Source organism: Sturnus vulgaris, chromosome 3 (assembly GCF_052056855.1).
Source record: "Sturnus vulgaris isolate bStuVul1 chromosome 3, bStuVul1.hap1, whole genome shotgun sequence".
Lineage (NCBI taxonomy): Eukaryota > Metazoa > Chordata > Aves > Passeriformes > Sturnidae > Sturnus > Sturnus vulgaris.
In genome coordinates, this window is record NC_142245.1 from 2,200,900 (window position 1) to 2,219,721 (window position 18,822).

An 18,822-nucleotide genomic window follows, 5' to 3' on the forward strand; every position below is an offset into this window, starting at 1 on the left:
AACTTGGGGTCCAAGGGTTATCTTAGGTTTTCCAGTTTAGAATAAAGAAACCACCTTTAATTGTCTTATATTTTCTGTGGGGTAGGTCTGCTAAGCACTGCCTGTGCAACAGTTTTTTATTGGATCTTTCTGTACTCTTGGTACCCAGGGAGGATTTTCCCTCCTGGATTTGTATGTATTTTAACAAACATGGAAACTCATGCAAACACAGGAAGGCTGCTTGGGTCCTGAGTCACCTGGTGTTTCAGTAAATATGGTGGTCTGGCATAGGACCCTTCCAAATACTGAACTCAGACACCTTTACTTGGTGCTGTGATTGTCGGTGGCTTTTGGTGATTCAAACATAGTGAAGCTGAGAAATATTTACTGCTTTTTAACCCTCTGATCTTATTTTCCTGCTGTGTTTAACATTTAAGCAAACCACCCTTATACAGCTAATATGTCCAGTGACCTGAACAAGACGTGTGCTGAGAGATGAACTCAGGAACTAGACCCTATGGTTTGTATTTCATATTAAATCCTTACACAGGGAGAAAGGTGAAATTTTCCGTTATTTACCTGATCATCAGTGCCATTTAATTTTATCAGACAATACTGTATCTCTTATGAACAGCCTGCCACAGCAGTAACACAAATGTGAAAATATTAAAGGGTATGCAATGAATAAACTTGTCTGCATCTGTAGTCTAATCCAGAGCATATTGAAGCTAATAAAGAGGTGGTGACTGAAAAGGACGAGATGTGATTCAGACATCAAGTGACAATCTCCTTCTGTTCCAAATTTCTATTAAGCATTAATTTTCAGCTTTTCCACAAAAAGAATTAAATGTGTAAAGTCAATCAAAAAATAAATCACATTCATGATTTTAAAATAGGTCCAGACTTTTAGAAAAGCTCAGTATTTCCATTATGACTGATATTTTAGATAACTCAAACCCAAACCTGTCTGTAAGGCAACTATTCTGAAAATATGTTCATCATCCAGATGTCTGAGCAGGTGAGAAACACTCAGTGACTGACCCCCAGTGACAACAGGCTGAGACATCTCTGGAAAGATGATTAACAGAATACAGAGGAAGAAATGTTCCCAGCAAGTGTGCTCAGGGGGCAAACACAGGCATGTTGGCATTTCCTGCACTAGAAGTATCACAGAAACTCCCTTGGTCGCAGTGGAGCAGGTTTCCCTCTAGCTGCTTGATGGGACAATGTGTAACAGAGGTGATGAAAGCTCTCCTGTGAAGTGCCAGTCCGGAAGGACAGGTTTTACAACCTCTGCCCCTAAATCCTTGATGACAGACTCTCATCACCATGGGCCCAGTGACTATGCCTGGGTTTGTCTGGTCCTGAGTGCTCAGGAAGGATTCCCAAACACATCCACCAACATCAATGATATCCTGTGTGGGAAGCCATGAATGGGTAGAACTCATGGGATCCATCATGGTATGAAATTTTGTGCTAAAGTTCCATTTGACAAGGATTAGAGCATTTCTTCCTTCCTGTGCAATGGAGGAATGTCTTCAGACCTTCCAGTCCTTGTATAGGCAATCCTGTTCAGTTTGCAGCAACATAAGGATTCTCAAAAAAGTGAAATGCTATGGGTAGGTCAGGCCAGAGAGATGAAAAATGCATCTTTCACAGGACCCTCCAGAGTTCATAGAGCACATGCCATTTTCATGCAGCTCTTTAATCTGTAACACCAATCTCTTTTAAGAACAACTTCTGACTCTCCCTGTCTTCTCATTGCACCTATGAGGACAATTTGGACTGCTGGATTTTTCCATAGCACAGCCAACCTCTCACATTCTTGTCCTTTAGAAGAAAATGTCACAGCATGAATTGCTTATATTGAGGCATTAAACTGGTAGCTCTGGAGTTTCTCTGTTTATCCATAATGAAGGTATTCTGCAGATGGTAAAATATATAATATATGTAATAATATTGCACATGAGATGATCCTTCAGGGCAGGAGGCCAACACATCCAACTTAAAAATGTATCACATTACGTGCAACAGACCCCATACATTTTAGGAAAGTTAATGTCCTTCAGTCTTTCATCCAGGCTCTAATGCCTGAATAGAAGCAAATGGAAAAGCAGCACTGGTTTGGGCTCTGCATCATTTATATGAAGCACGTGCCCAGGTTCTCCATTTGGCCACTGGCAAAGCTATTAATCAAAGAACCAGAATATATGATTTTAACCTCCGGGCTTAATTCAACTTTTAGATACTTTAGTTTGTCAGTGCTTCAGTGAAGCCAGTTTAACAGCATAACTGGGACACCTTTTGGAGGCTTTAATAGACATTATCCTTAGTCTTCTGTAATAGCTTTTTAAAACTTTTTGGTTGCTTTGGTTCGGGTTTTTTGTTTGATTGTTTGTGTTTTTGTGATAGTTTCACTCAAAGCAAGCCAGCAACAAAACATTCACTAAAATTTGCCCAGCATTTTGGAAGGGAATTGCATTGCTGTGTCCTTTCTTGTTATTGCTGTTACAGAACTTAATTTCCCAATACAGAAATAAAAGTGGGAAGACAATTGGAATGACTTCTCAAAGGGCTCATCAGTCCCTCCAGGAACACAGTGTGTTGGGTCCTATCCTACCAAAGGCAGCTACTCAAATTTTGGTTTAGCCTGAGGGAAGATTTTCCTAACACTATAAGGGGATGATGTATCAGATAGAAAATCCAAATTCTGGAAATCATTTTCCCTGCATTTCAGAAGATATCCTGAAAAACATACATACACTCTCAATTATGTGTAGAACACGTAAACTTCTGCTTCAATGAAGAATTTTGCTTAATCCAAAATTATAGAGTTTGTTTTGAATAAATTAATATAGACCATTATGTGCCAGGACCGGCTGACATTACTAGCAGTTCCCATAGACACTAAAAAGAACTGTCAACACCCTAAAGACAAAAATGTGTTCAAAGAAACATTTTTTAGTCATCTGTAGTAATGAATTTGCTCAGCTCCTGCTCCAGGTTCCCTGTCACCCTGTCAACGCTCCGATGTCTCCCTGATTAAAGATCCACACACTGCTGCTCTGCCTGGTAAATCACATCCTCAGCCCATGTGAATCTGCTACCCCCTGGTTAACACACACAAAGGGCTCTAATCCTGCACTGGAGGAAGTGAGACCAGAATTATGGACCACATTCCCTCGTGCCAGATATGTGGAATTACACTGGTTAAAACATTTTTCTGAGGAGAGCTATTCCAATAGTTCAATAGTTCCAATAAGTCTAAAAATATCAAAAGGGTTTTTCAAATCAGCTTTGACAAGGTTTAGGGCAAATTAATAGAGCTCTTTTTCTTCTGTTTTTCAGACTAAGAAGCATTTGGCTGTGATAATAAATGTCAGGGTAAACTCACAGCTGGTGAAATGGCATTCTGTTTGTTCAGTATCCTGTGTAGGGCAGCATCACTTATCAGACATTTATAGCTCAACATTTCACCTTTGATACTTCACTCTCACTCACATGAGAGAAGATAGTCCTGTCTGGATTTAAATGTACAAAACAGCCCTTTTGTCTGTACATTCCTAAGTGCTTTCTTCTGAGCTTTTACCACTACTGATTTGTTATTTTTTTCCTTGCTGCTTCATAGCTACAAAACATCCTTTTTTCCCCCATACTACCACAATTCATTTTCAATGAAGGCCATGGTGGTGACATTGGGAGATGGGAGCAAACTCCCAGCTTTTCTCCCTGCATGTGATATTCTGCATTGCATAATGTTGTCTTAGAGGTAAAAAGCTTGAACATGAAAAGAAGGTCAGCTACAAACTGTATTTAGTCTCACTTTTTCTGCCTCGCTTCGTTTTTATTTTATGTTTTGGTCCAAACATTGCACAGCATCATCATAAAATACAGATATTTATAGCACAGAGTGACTCGAAAGAGCACTGGTCAGTGCAGATTAACTGCACTGCCTGGGCATGATGGGCACCATGAAACAAACTGGGTTTTGGAATCTGCCATTCCAGTACAGAGATGCCTTGGGGCAAAGCCGTGGCTGCTTTTGTAACACTTCTTGCTTCCCTTCTTGTGCCAGGACTGGAAAAAATCAGCCTTTTTTGCAAAGCTGGGTTATAAAACCAAGAAGCAATAACACCCTTGGTTTTCCTTGCCCACATTCCCTGGGAACAGCATCAGGGCTTAGTCTCCAAACTCTGAATATTCTCCTGGGGCAAGCAGGGCATGTCCTTTGGGGACATGTCCCCAGGCCATGACCTGCAATTAGGCCTTACATGGCTACAGGGCTTCCTTGGATGGACAGCACTCTTCTGTCTCTAGGATGGAGTCCAGTCCGTCTGTTTATGCTGAATTTCCCCAGTATCATGACACCTATCCATACAAAGGTGCACAGTATTAATCCTTAAACATGGAGACATCCTTTTCCTAAGAAAGGAGTAACAGATTTGCTGTATCAAGAGAACAGAATAAAAAGCATTCTTTCCCTGTGTATTTCCTATCTCTATTCACTAGGCAGGTTCTGCTAAGTGAGGAAGTCTAATTGGATTTTTGGGGTTTATTAAATCAGAGCAGTGCAAGTTCAATTTCAAATACTCTCACCATTTGTCTTTTTGGTATAAAATCTCTTACGCCCTAAATGCTGCATTTTTTTAAGTACCTAGGAAAAGGGATTGGAGTAATCAACCAGCTGTTTAGGCCACAGAAGAATTTTAAAGGTCTTCTGTAGTCACATTAGTGAAAATAATATTCAGCTCATTTTAGAAGAACTCCCTTGACTACTCAGTGCTAGTTTTAGCAGCTTCTCTATTTGGACAGGAAGATATTGTGGCATCTGAATAAATGCCAGGTCCAGAGATGCTGAGCTCTTCCAAGAAGTGCTACAGACCTACATAAATTCATTGGTAAATTCAGCAGTCCCAGTTCTCCTCCCACTTTGCCATTTGCTGTGATTTAATACTGAAATTCCAGTGGCATTCACAATATGCTGGTTCAATATGTTAGGAAGACTCAGGCAGTGCATAGGCCCCACAAATACAGCTCAGGAGAGGCAGGGCTGATATTTACTGATGGCTTGGCCCTGTGCAAATCACTTCCCTTTCCTGCGCCTCTCCTTCTTCCCACTCATCATCTGCCTTGTCTATTTAGATCCCAGGCATTTTGGGGCAGCAGGCTCTGCTGCCTTGTGTTGTGAGGGTACTCATATGAGACTTTCTTCCACGTTGTTGAATTGATTTCAGCAGGAGCTGCATCCAGCACAGAGTTGATGGAGAGTGGTGGTTGGGAATGGCGTGTCCAGGGAACTGAGCAGCAAAAAGGGACAGATTGCTCGTGAGACAAGAGCTGGTTTCAGGGCCCCTATCTAAAGTGTTTGTGGAGGAGGAGTGATGCTGACTATGCTCAGTGACCCATCTGTCTGTCTGTACATGGAAATTTAATTTTGTCTCCGCTGGACTCCATTGATCTTCACAGTGGTGATTGATTTCAAGGCCATAAAGCCTACGGCTGGGGTTGTGCTTGTTCCTGAACATGAGACCTGATGTAATTTTCTTCTCGTTGTCTCTGCTGGAGACTCCTCTGGTTGTCAGGAGTACTGGGACTGTCAGTGCTGATGACCCTGATTAAAAATGTCACCAGCTCCAGCACCAGGGCTTGCATGGTATCTGAAAATAATACGTCCTGTCAGGCAGCAGCAAAGTTTTCCACCACCTGATGGCTGAACACTCAAAACTAAACTGAGTTGAGATTTTCCAACTTTTAAACCCCTTTATTGTGGAGAGGGTGAAATATGGCCTGACTGAATTGGTTTTTTCCCTCCAGGCAGGTATTAGCTGTGAGGAACGAGCCAGGGTCCCCTTCCTTAGCACCATGGAAAATCAGAGAATTCCCAGTTCCAAAGTGTCAATCTAGGACATCTTGTGAGCCTTGAAATCCTGATAAATATTTCAGAGATACATAAAGAAATAGCATTTCAATGCTGTGCTGACCAATGTTCCATAAATAGCTGCAAGTGTTTATGGAGAGGGAAGTATTTAAAGCAGACTGGGAAAATGGCTCAAGGGCCCTTCTCACCTTCCCCTCTTGCAGTGTTATACCAAGGACATGAGAGTGGTGCTGGCACGAGGAGCTCTGAAGCAAACTCAGCCACTTGTCCCTGACTCAAGGTCACTTTCAGAGGCCATTTCCTTCCTTCCTTTATCTCCAGAATCCTGTCTTATTGGATCCTCAGGTACGACCGAACCAGTGCCTTGGCAAGCAGGGAACAGTGTCTTGCACGGCCCTAGTGAGGGGTAAGGATGAGCATGGACAGTGGCACATAAAGCCATGGCCAGGCCCTAGCAATGTGAGTTTTAAAAAAAACCATCTCCAGTGTCAGGCTCTCCATTACTTTTGCTCACAACGGAAGTGCAAATAAAATACAAGTCCTTACCTCTTCGACAAGCTGCAGCATTCGACGGGTGCTCTCAAGAGACTGAAAAGAAACAGGAAAAAACACTGAGATTTAGCAAGTTGCACTTTCCGAAGCTAATGTGCAGGCTCATGCTGACAGGATGTTTTTCCTGCACTCTTTCCCTCCCCTCTGAATCAGGCCATCAGCAGGGCACTGGTGATCTCTCCATCTCCAGCTCTATGGATGGTTAATGCAGCAGTTCCCAGCACGTCTCAAGGTAGCTGAAGTCTCCCAGGCTTGTGCTCCCCTTGTTCACACAGTGCAGAGGTGCTGCTCGGAACCACAGGTGTTCCACTTCAAAAATAAAGCCTGTAGTTTTCAGCTAAGACTCTTCAGAAATCTAATTGGTGACTTCTAACATTTAATAGGTTTGACAAATTGAAAGAATCCTCAGAAAATATTAAATTGCTGCCTTTTGCTCTGAGGCCAGTCAAATTGATGCACAATCTAATACCTAAACCAAACTCACAATCAATAAATGCCTCATCTAGACTAAACACGGCATTAAATTTTACCCCAGCTCATTTCATTTACGCTCTCAGTGTAAAGCTGATGAAAAAGAGCTCTAGAAATGCTTTGCCAGATCAGCTCCTATTTCTGGCTGTGTGTTTCACACCCAGCCCAGCCCCGAGTTCCCAGTTTAGCTACTGGTCTCACTTCATCAGCGAGCTGGTCGGCACGCCGCTGCATTTCTTCCAACTCATTGCGCATATCCGCGTCTTCCGCCATTTTAGCTGTGGGGGTGTTTGGGAATGCTGCAGATCAGGATTTGCTCTCAGCTGCTTTGTGAGCCTGAAAGACAATGAAAAGGAAAAGAAACAGTGTGGTTAGGAGCCGTGCCTAAATGTCAGTCCCACAAAAATGTTTTTATTACATCAGTGTCCTCACTCAGACTCTTGTTCTGGATAGTAATTCCTATGTAGTAGAGAGCAAATCCTTCCTTTTTTCTTAACTTTTCAAATGCAATTCATACGGAAGCTTGACACTCAGGAGATGTTATTTGCTGCCAGAAACAATCTTGAAACACATTCATTCTTCTCTAGAATTAAGAGGCTTAATGTGAGGGTGGTCAAGGTCAAGCCTGTGCTACTCATGTCCTGTTTCAGTTGCATTGCTTGGAGGGCTGGATGCTCAGCTAACACATTTGCAATTAAATTAAAACCTATGAAAATTTGCAGATTTTAATTGGCTAATGACTTGTCCACCATGCTATAGTTCAGACTATGAAATAATATTTACAGCTAGACTGGGAAAAGTCTACCTGGGAGAATCCTTCATTTTTGGGGAAGTCACTGTAGGACCTAACTGGTGTTTTCCACTTCTCCACAAAGTGGGTCAGATTCTGATCTTCGTTATCCCTCTTGATACAGAAGGACATCCCTGAGCTGGTCCTAACCCGAGGTCAGGATGCAGCCCATTAATCCTCATTTTGGTAGGGTTTCTTTTTTGTTACAATTTCAAGCTATCTCTGATTACTGAGCATGACTTGATTAAGAAAGGCGGGCCCTCCTACCATCTGTCAGGTCTTTATAACAACAACACTGGCTTATTTCTTTGCTTGATTCAAGCATGGCACATTGCAAATTACTGCTCAGTGAATGTTAGATTTGTTCATTGCAGGAAAACCTAATTGCAGGTGCAGATGAGGTGGGGAAGTTGTGGGGGACTGCAAGTAAACAGCCATAAAGCAGATGCCATCATGCTCAATTACAGAAAGAGGACAAAAGCAGCCTCTTTCAGCAAAGCTGCTCCAAAGAAGGCAGGATCCCGGGGGCTGTTTTCTGTCCTGTCTTTGTGATACGTGCAGCCTTTATGAAACAAGATAAGTCAGGGCAGAGCTCGGCTCTAAAATTTTAGCAATAACAACAGTGTTTAAATGGAAGTTACTATATACTGGAAATTAAACCATTCTTCTCTTTGATGGTGCTCTCCATCAGGACATCAGGAGTATGGGCTGAGCAGATGCAGCTGGGTGGCAACAATATTTTCTAGATCACACCCTGTTTGCTTAGAAAGGTGCAAGGAAAGCAGACAGCTCCTTGTGTTTCCTCTGCAGCTTCAGCAACAGATTTGCTGTTTTTCTTATCTAAGAGGGAATATGTGACCTTCATGCCTTCACATTAGCTGTGCCCTCACTCATGGCTGCTTTTCCTCTTTGAAGCTACAGCAGGAAGAAATCCATCTCGAGGAGTCAGCCCTGCAGCTACTGGCAGGGCTACGGCATTCTGGTTTCATCACTGAGCATATCACCACATCCTTGTCAGAGGGAGGCTGACATTTTGTGATGGGTCACACCATGCGTAGGAGCCCAAATGTCTGCTGGAGAAGGAGGACACCTGGTCCTGCCAGCTGTGTGGTCACAGCAGTGTGAAGGACCAAGCTTAGGCAACTCATCTGCAGCCACGGCTGATGCCAAGGCAGAGCTTAATTTCATGGCTAATATTCAGGCTGGTATCAGACACTTCAAGGATGCTCACAAACAGCAGGAAATGAGCTTTACAAAAAAAGTGGTGCACTCGGATATTTAGGAGGCAGAGATAAACCGGGAAGTGGTCTCTTCCAGAAGGGCGTGTGAAAGTGTGGGGATACTCTCAAGGCCACCCCAACCTTCCCACCCTGCTGCTGTGCTGGTGGTGCCCTTCGTGGCACCCAGCTCCAGGAAAAAACTGCTCCTGGCCACCAAATGGAGCATACTCAAGTGGGATAAAAAGAAGTTGTTTCAGTAAAGAACCATGCTCTACTGTCCCACTTGACACAGGCTGGTTCTAGCACTGGTCACTGCTCCACAAATTGTGTTTTTTTTCCCAGATTGAGGCATAACCCAGAGCTGAAATATTTCTGGCATAGCCTCTGTACCAGAACATCAAGATTAAATCTGTGGACCTAGTTTTCGAGCATCTAGTTAAAATATTCTCCTCTGCCTGGACCCCTCACTACACTTGTGCTGGCAGAATAGTAGCACCAAGCTTTAGCAAAAATGAGGACCATTTGTTTAGGGCTTTGGGACTGATCTAACTGGTAAATACATATAAATGCTGAGGGGCAGGAAAGTGGTTGTGTGCTGTGTCTGTTGGTATCATCTCACTAGCTGTAAAGTGGGAGGTGATGCATCAGTGAGAGGGTGGGATGCTAACAGGGAATTTGGTTTATTTTCTAAGCATAGCCAGTGTGAGCTGAATAATTACAGACCTGTAAGTGAGTGGAGGTGACATGAGGGCTTCTACTGACAACAGTAATTTACTTATTGACTGTTGGTTAGTCTCTGCAGATAAAAAAACTTCTATTAGAAAATTCTATTCTCAGGTAGATTCCAGTCTGACTTTTGATGTTTTCCTTACAATTTTTTTGATCATGAGCCAGTGGTGGTGATAGGTATCGCAAAAAAAATAAAAAAATAAACCATATAGAGAAACTTTCACAGAAGCACAGAATTGTTTGGGTTGGAAGGTTCCTTAAAGATCATCTCATTCCAAACCCCTGCCATGGACAGGGATATCTTTCATTAGACCAGGTTGCTCAGATCTCCATCCAACCAGACCTTGAACACTTCCAGGGATGTAGCATCTACATCTTCTCTGGATGACCTGTTCCAGTGAGTCACCATCCTCACAGTCAAGAGTTTCATCCTAACATTTAATCTAAACCTACTGCCTGTCACTTTGAAGCCGTTGTCCCTTGTCCTGTCACTCCATGCTCTTGTGGGGTTTTTTTTAGTTACCCTTCTTGGTTTGTTAGAACCATCAGTTGGCATCTTAGTGACAGACTCGTCTTATTTTCCATCAAACTAAAAAAAGTGTCAGAGCTTGTAACCAGAGAGATGTTGTGCAGCAAGTGATCGAACTTGACAGGTTTTTTGAGATTATTTGGTATTTGTAAAGCACTTAGAATGGAATGAGAAGTAGCAAAAAGCATTCTTCAGTCAAGTCATTTTACATCAAGTTTTAGTCATAAACAGAAGTGCCCCGCAGCTGTGCTGATTCAACTTTATTTGATAGAAAACCATGCCCAAGAATCAATAAAGGTTACTGATTTTCATACAGTCTGATAAACTACATCTATTTTGTAGATGGCAGGGAATTAGTTTAACTTTTTTTCAGATTTTACAATTTATTATTTGAAATAGGACCGATAAGATATAGGATTTTCCTTGAAAAGTCCTGTTCAGGCTGAAATGCCATTCCAGTGTCATGAATTTCCAACAACAAACCTTGTTATCAACAAAAATCTTGTAGAGAGAAGAATTATCTTTTAAAGGGAATTATTGCTATAAAGTACAAATTAACAGTTCTCCTTCTATGGTGTTTCTTAGGAACACTTACAAAAAGCTTTTGTTTAAAACTCCTGATGCTGTAAAGCATTGAAAATTAATGATTTCAGGAATGGTCAAGGAAAGTTATACCATGATGAATTTGCTCTAAATGATACTAGACAGACTTTCAGAAGTGTAAGGTCTGGCTCAGGCCCACTGAAACCTGCTCTTGTTTAAGTAGAACAGAAACAGGACTAAGATAGCATTGAGAACTTAGGGTAATAAATTCCTCGCAGAATTTATATTTTTGGTACTACTTGATATTTTGCATTCTTTTCTCATTCAAATTAATTTGAACCAAGTATCAAAACCCTACAATTGCCTTAGGAACTCTAATATAACTGGAATAAACTCTCCAAAGTGTTCTCTGTACTTTTAACTTAAAGTGCATTTTATTTTATCTACAGTCCCTACAGAGATGACTGATCAGAAAACCAAAGTAGGGATGTAACATGTTAAGCTCTTTTGATCTAAAAATTTGATTTTTTTTTTAAAAAAAGGTTGCTACAGAAGTTACAGACCCTACTTTCACTCAATTTATGTTTATACTTGCAGTAATTGCCTATACAAATTCAGCCTCAAAATTTCACGAGGACCTTGGGTTTTCCATTTCGGAAAAGGAAATCCGCTGTGTTCACACACAAACATCCACGGTGCTCTTTGAAAGAGAGAAAAAAGCCCAAATATTGCTACAAAATACTGTGTACAACATGTTCCAGGCTGTTCTCTGTGTCTCATACAGAATGCAAGTAACTCCAGGAACTTGGGTCATTTACATCAAATTCCCTGCAGATGGTCTTGTACCTTATGCCAGTGCTCATACAGAAACACAACAGACTGAATGTTAGAGAGAAATACAAAGAGAGACAGGCTAATGGAAGGGCACTGCCTATTATACTTTGAATTTTGCATCTGCTGTTTCAGAAGTGCCAAGATGCAGTAAAGAATCCTTAAGTGAGAACATTATATAATCCATATGGAGTAATACTGAAGGCTCAGAGAGAACTATGTCTATCCCCAGAGGAGGAGAGATACAGTGAGTGACCTTTGAAAGCAAATATTTGCTTCACAGTGATATAAACACTTCAATGCAATAAATACAGGAAAATGAAAATGCTGCAATTTACTGGGCTGAAGGCAGCACAGCAATAAAATGTTCTTTTTTTAAGCACTCTCCCTGTTATTAAAGGACACATCTACTCTCCCCATGGATATTTGTAGCCAGAAGATGACTGCATTGGTGTATTTAGCTAAAAAAAGTCAGAGTCAGTCAATCCCACTCTTATGCACTGGCATTAACCCCAAAGCTCAGTCTAGACCTGCTAACACCAGCAGGGAATGAAATTACATCAGAAGTGTGAACTTGCTGCAAAAGGATGCTTAGAAACCATTACCTGTGTGTGTTACTGACACTAGCAGGTTCCCCCTGAAGTTATGTTGAGGATGGAGTGCTGGAAGCCAAGAAAGCCAGGAAAGTCATGTGTGTGCTGCCCACAGTCAGTGTGACAGGCAACAGCTGGTGAGAAATTGAAGGGAGTTGGGAACATAGTTTTTATAGACTGTGGGTTCTCAGCAACAGCTCTCACAAGCTCCAACCTTTCTGACTTCTGTCATCTCCATCTTCTTTGACACAGAGCTTACCACAATTAATACTGTCTATAACTAAATATGCTCTGCTTTTGCTCTTTCTGTATTTTAACTGATCTGAAAGCACTTGGAGAAGAACTCAGATAATTTTGTAGTGAAAAATCCTATTTAAACATTTTACACTGTGGCATAAAATGTAACAAAGAAAAATTAGTTGGAATTGTTATTTAGATTTTATTTCTAAATTGAAATAAAGTCTTGAGGAAAGTCTGCTGCTCATCTCAATTCTCCAGCATATCCTATTCCATGGATCTAATTTATCCACAAGATTTTCAGCAAAATTCTCATTTCCAAAGAAACACCTTTTTTAACATTTGTGCTACAGATTAAGCCAAAAAGATGGAGCAGTGTTTCTTTAGGGTGTGTCAGCCTTAACCCAAGGCAAAGCCACCTCATCTTTCTCCTGCTGCTGTCCCACAGCGTTTTGCTTCAAGCCTTTGGGGCCACTTCCACAGCCCAGGCTGACAGAGTATAGTGATAATAACCAATTTCACTGCGAATTCTTGCTTGATATTCAGTAAAGAGTAATGTCTACTGGTGAGGGCTTGTCAGGGAGTGATTTGGGACAAGACAGGCACTGAGATCTTGCAAATCTGTATTCAGGAGAGGAGGGTAATTCCTAGTTTGCTCCTGTCTTCCTGCATCACCTTAGGCAAATCATTTTACTCTCAGGGCTTGCTTGCCTTGCCTGAAGACAGATCTCTAGGGCTGTGTGAGATGCTGCAGGTGTGCAGTTTCCTGCTGCTGCTGGCTCTATCTGTCAGCACCGTGCAGGTGTCTTGGATACCCTCTGATGGGACTGCTTGTCCATGTTTAACAACTGAATCTGTCTCACATCGACACAACACAGATAAAATCCTTCTCTTCCTTCCTATCTTGCCCTGGTTTTGTCCTACTTAAATTGCAGGTGTTTCAGGGCATGGAGCAGCACCTTGCCTGGGGTTTAGGACACCTGGGACTTTGGGATGAATGCTGGTGAGCGTGCTGTCATATTGTCACATTGCACCTCTGCCACCAATACAAGGCAGGTCAGTGCTGAACTGTCAGCCCTGAGACAACGTGGCTGCTCCATGAGGCTCCTCCAACATGTGCCTGCCACTTCATCAGGCTCCCTCACCGAAAAAAATAAAAGCACAGACCAGCCATTTTGTAACAATGTCACCTCAGAGTAATGAAAACTTGACTTTCTATCCATTTTACTGCTAAAAGAAAACAAACCTCTCAATGTGTTATCTCTTTTGCAGTCATTTTTACACCTATGTACCCACACGTTTTTGGGTTTTTTTGCTTTCCCACAGAAACAGAAAAACATTAAAAACATTCTAGGCAAAAGTGTTTGTTCTGTTCATCTGGGAGAGCAACCAGGAGGCTGAAGAACCTTCTTAGGGGGAGTGGGCATTTATTGGTAGCATAGAGCAGAGACCTGGACAGAACAAATTGCTGTGAATCAAATTCCCTGTTATTGCAGCTCCCTGTCTCATGTAGCTTCATTTATAATTTAACAAGCTATGTCCTGTGGATCACTAAGCTTCTTGTGTTCCCACTAGTTCTGAGCCCAGATCCTCACGTCTCCAACACCTGGAAAACATTTTATTTCTAGCAGAAATTGATTCCCAGCTAGGTAACAGAAGCTTGTTCCTGTGCTGGTGTTCTCCCGTGGCTTAAGTGAAGTTTCTCTTCTTCCCTGCTGTCTCCTTCTCTCTATCTGAGGTACAGAAACAGGACTTGTAACATTTCCCAGCATTTCTTGTGATGTGAAAGATGAGATCTGTTAGTCAGATCTGTTTGTCATCCTACCAGCTCTTGGTTATGCCAGTTCCATTTGAAAGAGTCTTCACTAGAAAAGGGTGGCCTGATTTCACAGGGTATCTTAAATGAGGGTATGGGCTGTGCTCAAAGGGCTTAGTGCTTCCCTGTCCTTCCAGGAGATACCTGCACCAAAATATCCCACAACCTCACTTGCCATTCACATAGCTGGGTCTTGATGGCTCAGAACAAGAAATCCAGGTATTAGTAGAGAGGATTAAAGAAAACATCTTGACTTGTGACAATGCTGTTTGGATTCTGAGGCCAGAATCTTGGAGAAAAAACTAAAGGCAGCTGCCTAGCTGGGGGATAAGATTTCTGACTGTGTCATGATTTCCAGTAGAATTCAAACTCTAAATCCATTCAGGTCTTCAAAATATTCACCGGCCATCACTGCAGCGACAACCAACAGTCAGCCTCTCTTCAATTTGATTCCAACCTGGGTTTCTTTACACTGCTCCTAAGCCACTAAATCTGATTAATGGCCAATTTTAGAAGCTAGGGGTGAAAGTCACGCCCCATTTCAAGTTGGAGGAAGTGTCACCACTGCCATTAATGGGGTCAGAATTGCAGGTGGAGCTACGAGCCAGTGACAATGGTGCTGGGAAAGGCCAGCAGTGTGTGAAGGGGCAGATGTGAGTGTGGAAACACCAAACAGAAGTGCTTGGGGTCTTAAATACTGTTCTGCCAGATTTTCCTGGGGCTCTCCTTTGCTCCCTTCTGTTTCTCTGAGATGGAATAGAAATATAAAATGGAAATATTGCAAAACATTTATCAAGGGATTCAAGACACAGCAAGGAATAAGAAAACTGCATGGCTAATTTTCCTGGGACATTCCCACCAGGCTCCACAGGGCCTGCTGCATTTGCTGTTCCCAGGTTTGTAGAAAGAAACTGTTCCCTCTGCACATTCTCGAGAGTGCCAGAGCTCCTGGTCCAGCCCCTACTCCATACACACATCCAAACCTCTTCCAGATTTCCTGGTTTAAGTTAATCATTACCCCTCAGCATTCCAAACCATCATGATCCATGAGTGAAGAGTCTCCTTCTGTGCCTTCACAAACCAAGAGGAGCAGCCCCAGTGGCAACAAAGAAAGGGAGCTGAGCTTCTGCAAGAGCATTAAATGAGTAGTTGTTCAAAAGTCTTCGCTCCACATTGCCTCAACCTTTCCTACGTCATCCGTGCCTCTGCAAAGTCAGTGCAAAATTTCAGAAGAGTTCCAACACTCTTGTATTACACACAGATCAAATCAATGGCAGCAAATGCAAACCAGTAGGGATCATCCTCAAATTTCTTACAATCATCCAAGAAGGCAGCCTGACAACTGAAGAAAGACATTTTTAGACTACATGCATGATGAAAAGGAAACCCACAAATTGAAGAAGGATTTTTTTTAGGCTAAATGGATGACAGAAAGGAAATTTGCAAACTGGAGAAATGATTTTTTTAGGCTAAATGGATGATGAAAAGGAAACCCACAAACTACAAAAAGGTATTTTTAGGCTAAATGGATGATAGAAAGGAAACCCACGAGTATTACAGTAAGAAAAGGGAGTGCATTTACATTGGCCTGTCACAGAGCTAATTTCTGCCACAGTTTTTGGAAGTCTGCAAGTCAGGAGGAAATTTTGTGGTAACTTTATTTAATTTGTAAGCGATCTTTTCTAAAGTTAATTGAATGTAACAATGAATAACTTCACAGTTGAATCAGATGTGATGTTCTTCATTTGTATGTTAAAATTCGTGCTATCCCATCTTCACTAGTCCTGATACTTCTAGGACTGGATGAAACAAGCTGTGAGTTTTAGCAGCACATTTACAAGCTTAGTGTGGAATGGCTGTTGATTTTGATAGAAGGGAAAAATATGGAAAAGCATTTTGTGGCGAAAGAACAATTACTCCGTAATTTAATGTAAAAGATTGTCAGCGACACAGTTAACCCCATCAGCATCAATGTTGTCAAAGCTTTGATTTCAAAGTGATAGACAGGAATAAGGTGTTCCCATGATGGTTTGTTTGTTACGGGCTGTCAGCACACTCAGCTGACATTTCACTTCTTTCTGCATGGTTTGCATTTGCAAGATTTCTCTGCAGCCCAGGACTCACACCTACCCCTGCCCCTGAACTGTATAACACCACTAAGGACCTTCAGTAGATGTAAAAAAATTCAATTAATCCAGCTCTTGCTAAATATAAACATTTAAATAGGCGATTAGAATACACTGGGATCGTGAGGGCATCAGGAATGTAAATAGACAACATTTCCCCTCTTGACATGTATTTGTGGTAAACAAAGCTATTAATTATGTTTATAGTACTCATCCTTTCATTTCTGCCTGGTGGTAAAAGCATTTCAAGCAGTGGGCTGATATATTTTTAGCAGAAATCTTCTTTAACTAAGTCGTCAGAGTCAAATCAGCAGCTGACAAAACATAAGCATTATGAAACTGGGCTGATGATGTTATTTGTAGAATTGGATTTTTAACTGAAGGATGATTTTTTTCAGCTATGAGGGACAGCAGAAAGAGATATTTAAGAAATTATCTCGTTGTCTTTGAGATTCTTGGTTATCACTGATAATTTACATTCTGTCTATCCAGCCTTCTGTTTGTTATATCATACAGCATTCTGAAGCAGGTAGTAAGAAAGAAGGGAACTTCCCAGCTTGGGCTTTTTTCCTTGTGCATGCAGCAGCCATCTCTGGTGAGGGCACTGTCACATCAGGATGCAGCACCATCAGTAAAATGGCAAAGGCACAGGAGGTTGCAGGCCTGAGTCAAAGCCCATCACCTCGAGGAGCTGCTATCCAAAATGAGTCCTCCTGCACCTCCCCAGTACGGCCAGTGGCTTTTCTCTAGGGCAAAGGAGCTTTAAAAATGAACAAGCAAAACAAAAAGAAAAAGGTTGACCTTTCTGAGGGTGCTCTGAGTATCCCCCAAGGATACCTTGTGCTTCTCCATGGTCTTGGCTCAGGGTTCACTTTCTACCACTTACTACCCATGGCTCCTCTCTCCTCTGCTTTGTGTTGTGGTCTCTGCTAGGAACTTAAACTGTGGAAGCAAGATTTAAAGCTGAAGAAGAGTTCATGAACTTTGAAAAGCTTACTTCCTATCAAGAAAAAGAGAAATAGCAACAGCCATGATATAAAAAGAAAGGACCCTACTTAGTTTTTAACTCCCCTCCTTCTCTGTTTATACACAGGTGACACACAGATAGACGTGTGAGTACATAAAATGCAGAAGGTGCAATTTAAGGACACAGCAGAATATATTTTTTAAAGGCAATTAACAAAAAGGTCTGGGAACCCTATTTTAAACCACTAAACTTTTTACAAGTTTAAAATTTATTATTTCAAGGCTCTTTTACAGAGTCACAATAACAAAAAATCCTTCTGCTATTAAACAGCTCATCTCCCTGAAGGGAAGCTGGACCCTTGGCCAGTCCAGACCCATTTCCAAAACCCTGCAGTGCTGCAAATGCTGTTCAGAGAAGGGAGAAGATCTGGCTGCTTCCCTCATTGGGCACAACTGGAAGATTAAATGGGAAGATCCTTGAGTCATATCCACCATTCCCTACTGGTGAATACTTGGACCAAAACTAATAAATTGGGAACAACTGTGTAAGGTGGATATAGAGGATGCTTACAATGCACCTAGAATTGGACAAGTCAAATATTGAAAGCATCTGACATTTCTAGGCTGAGTAACAAACTGTATTAGCCACAGGAATGCATAATGGCAGCCCAGGATATGCAAAACTTACTCACTTGTTTTCAAAGGCCACTGCTGCTTTCTGATTCACACCTACAACTAATTCCTGGCTGCTACTCATTTTCCAGGAATCAGTAATACAAATTCGAAGAAAGCTGATTTAGAAACCCCTCTTTCTTCAGAAGTCCATTTCAGCATTCACAGGCTGATGAGAAAAACCCTAGTGCACTCCTGCAGTGAAGATTACCCAGACTTGCAGGCGAGGATTTAGCTGTACTAATACAAGAGCACAACTTCTACTCTTTTTTTTTTTTTTCTCCTTTCTTTTTTTATTGACCAATCAATTCAACAACAGGCTTGATAGTGCCTCAAGGGCATCGCTTTCAACCACGTGATCAGCAGATTAACAGAGAGGCTGCAAAATCCTTTCCGCTCAAACTGTTTTAACAGAGGATCAAAATCTTTTTCTCTGCGTGGGGATTTTTATTTAGCTAGTTCTTTTTATTGAGTTTGCACATGTTTGTGAAGGAATTAAGGCCTGCAAGGGCATGCAAGATGATCTGGTTTGGCTTCTAACCTTTTCCTTTCAATCTGTGGTTGGGAGTAGAAAGTATTCCGGTTCCTTATGGGAATGTTGTCCCTTCCCCAGGTCCTACACTTGCATCATTATTGGTTGAATCTCATCAACCCACAGATGCTGACCCTGAAAGGACAGAATTTAAAACATTTTGAAAGAGCTCTCCCTTTTTCCTGCTGCAGTTCTTGTTCTAAGGGGGATGGATATGTTGAAACAGGCTGTGATAAAATCTGCAGGGGAAAGGTCTGGGAAATTCAGGAGCTGGGTAAGTCCTGTGGGGTCACATGAGATCTATAGAGCCCTGCTGAACAGTAAAACAGGAAATTAAATTTGATCATGTAAACAAAAT

The 18,822-nt window shown here is 41.7% G+C and overlaps 1 protein-coding gene across 2 annotated transcripts in view; it reads right to left on the minus strand.

Moving 5' to 3' along the window:
* The window catches only part of SNAP25 (synaptosome associated protein 25), a 60,865-nt gene that overhangs the window by 21,708 nt on the left and 20,335 nt on the right, over positions 1 to 18,822 (minus strand). For both annotated transcript variants that reach the window (XM_014895052.2, XM_014895053.2), the window contains exons 2-3: positions 7,082 to 7,216; positions 6,404 to 6,445 (exon numbers count right to left, since the gene is read on the minus strand). In XM_014895052.2, the coding sequence (XP_014750538.1) occupies positions 6,404 to 6,445; positions 7,082 to 7,153 (114 nt within the window). In that variant the 5' untranslated portion in view covers positions 7,154 to 7,216. The remainder of the gene's footprint in view (positions 1 to 6,403; positions 6,446 to 7,081; positions 7,217 to 18,822) is intronic.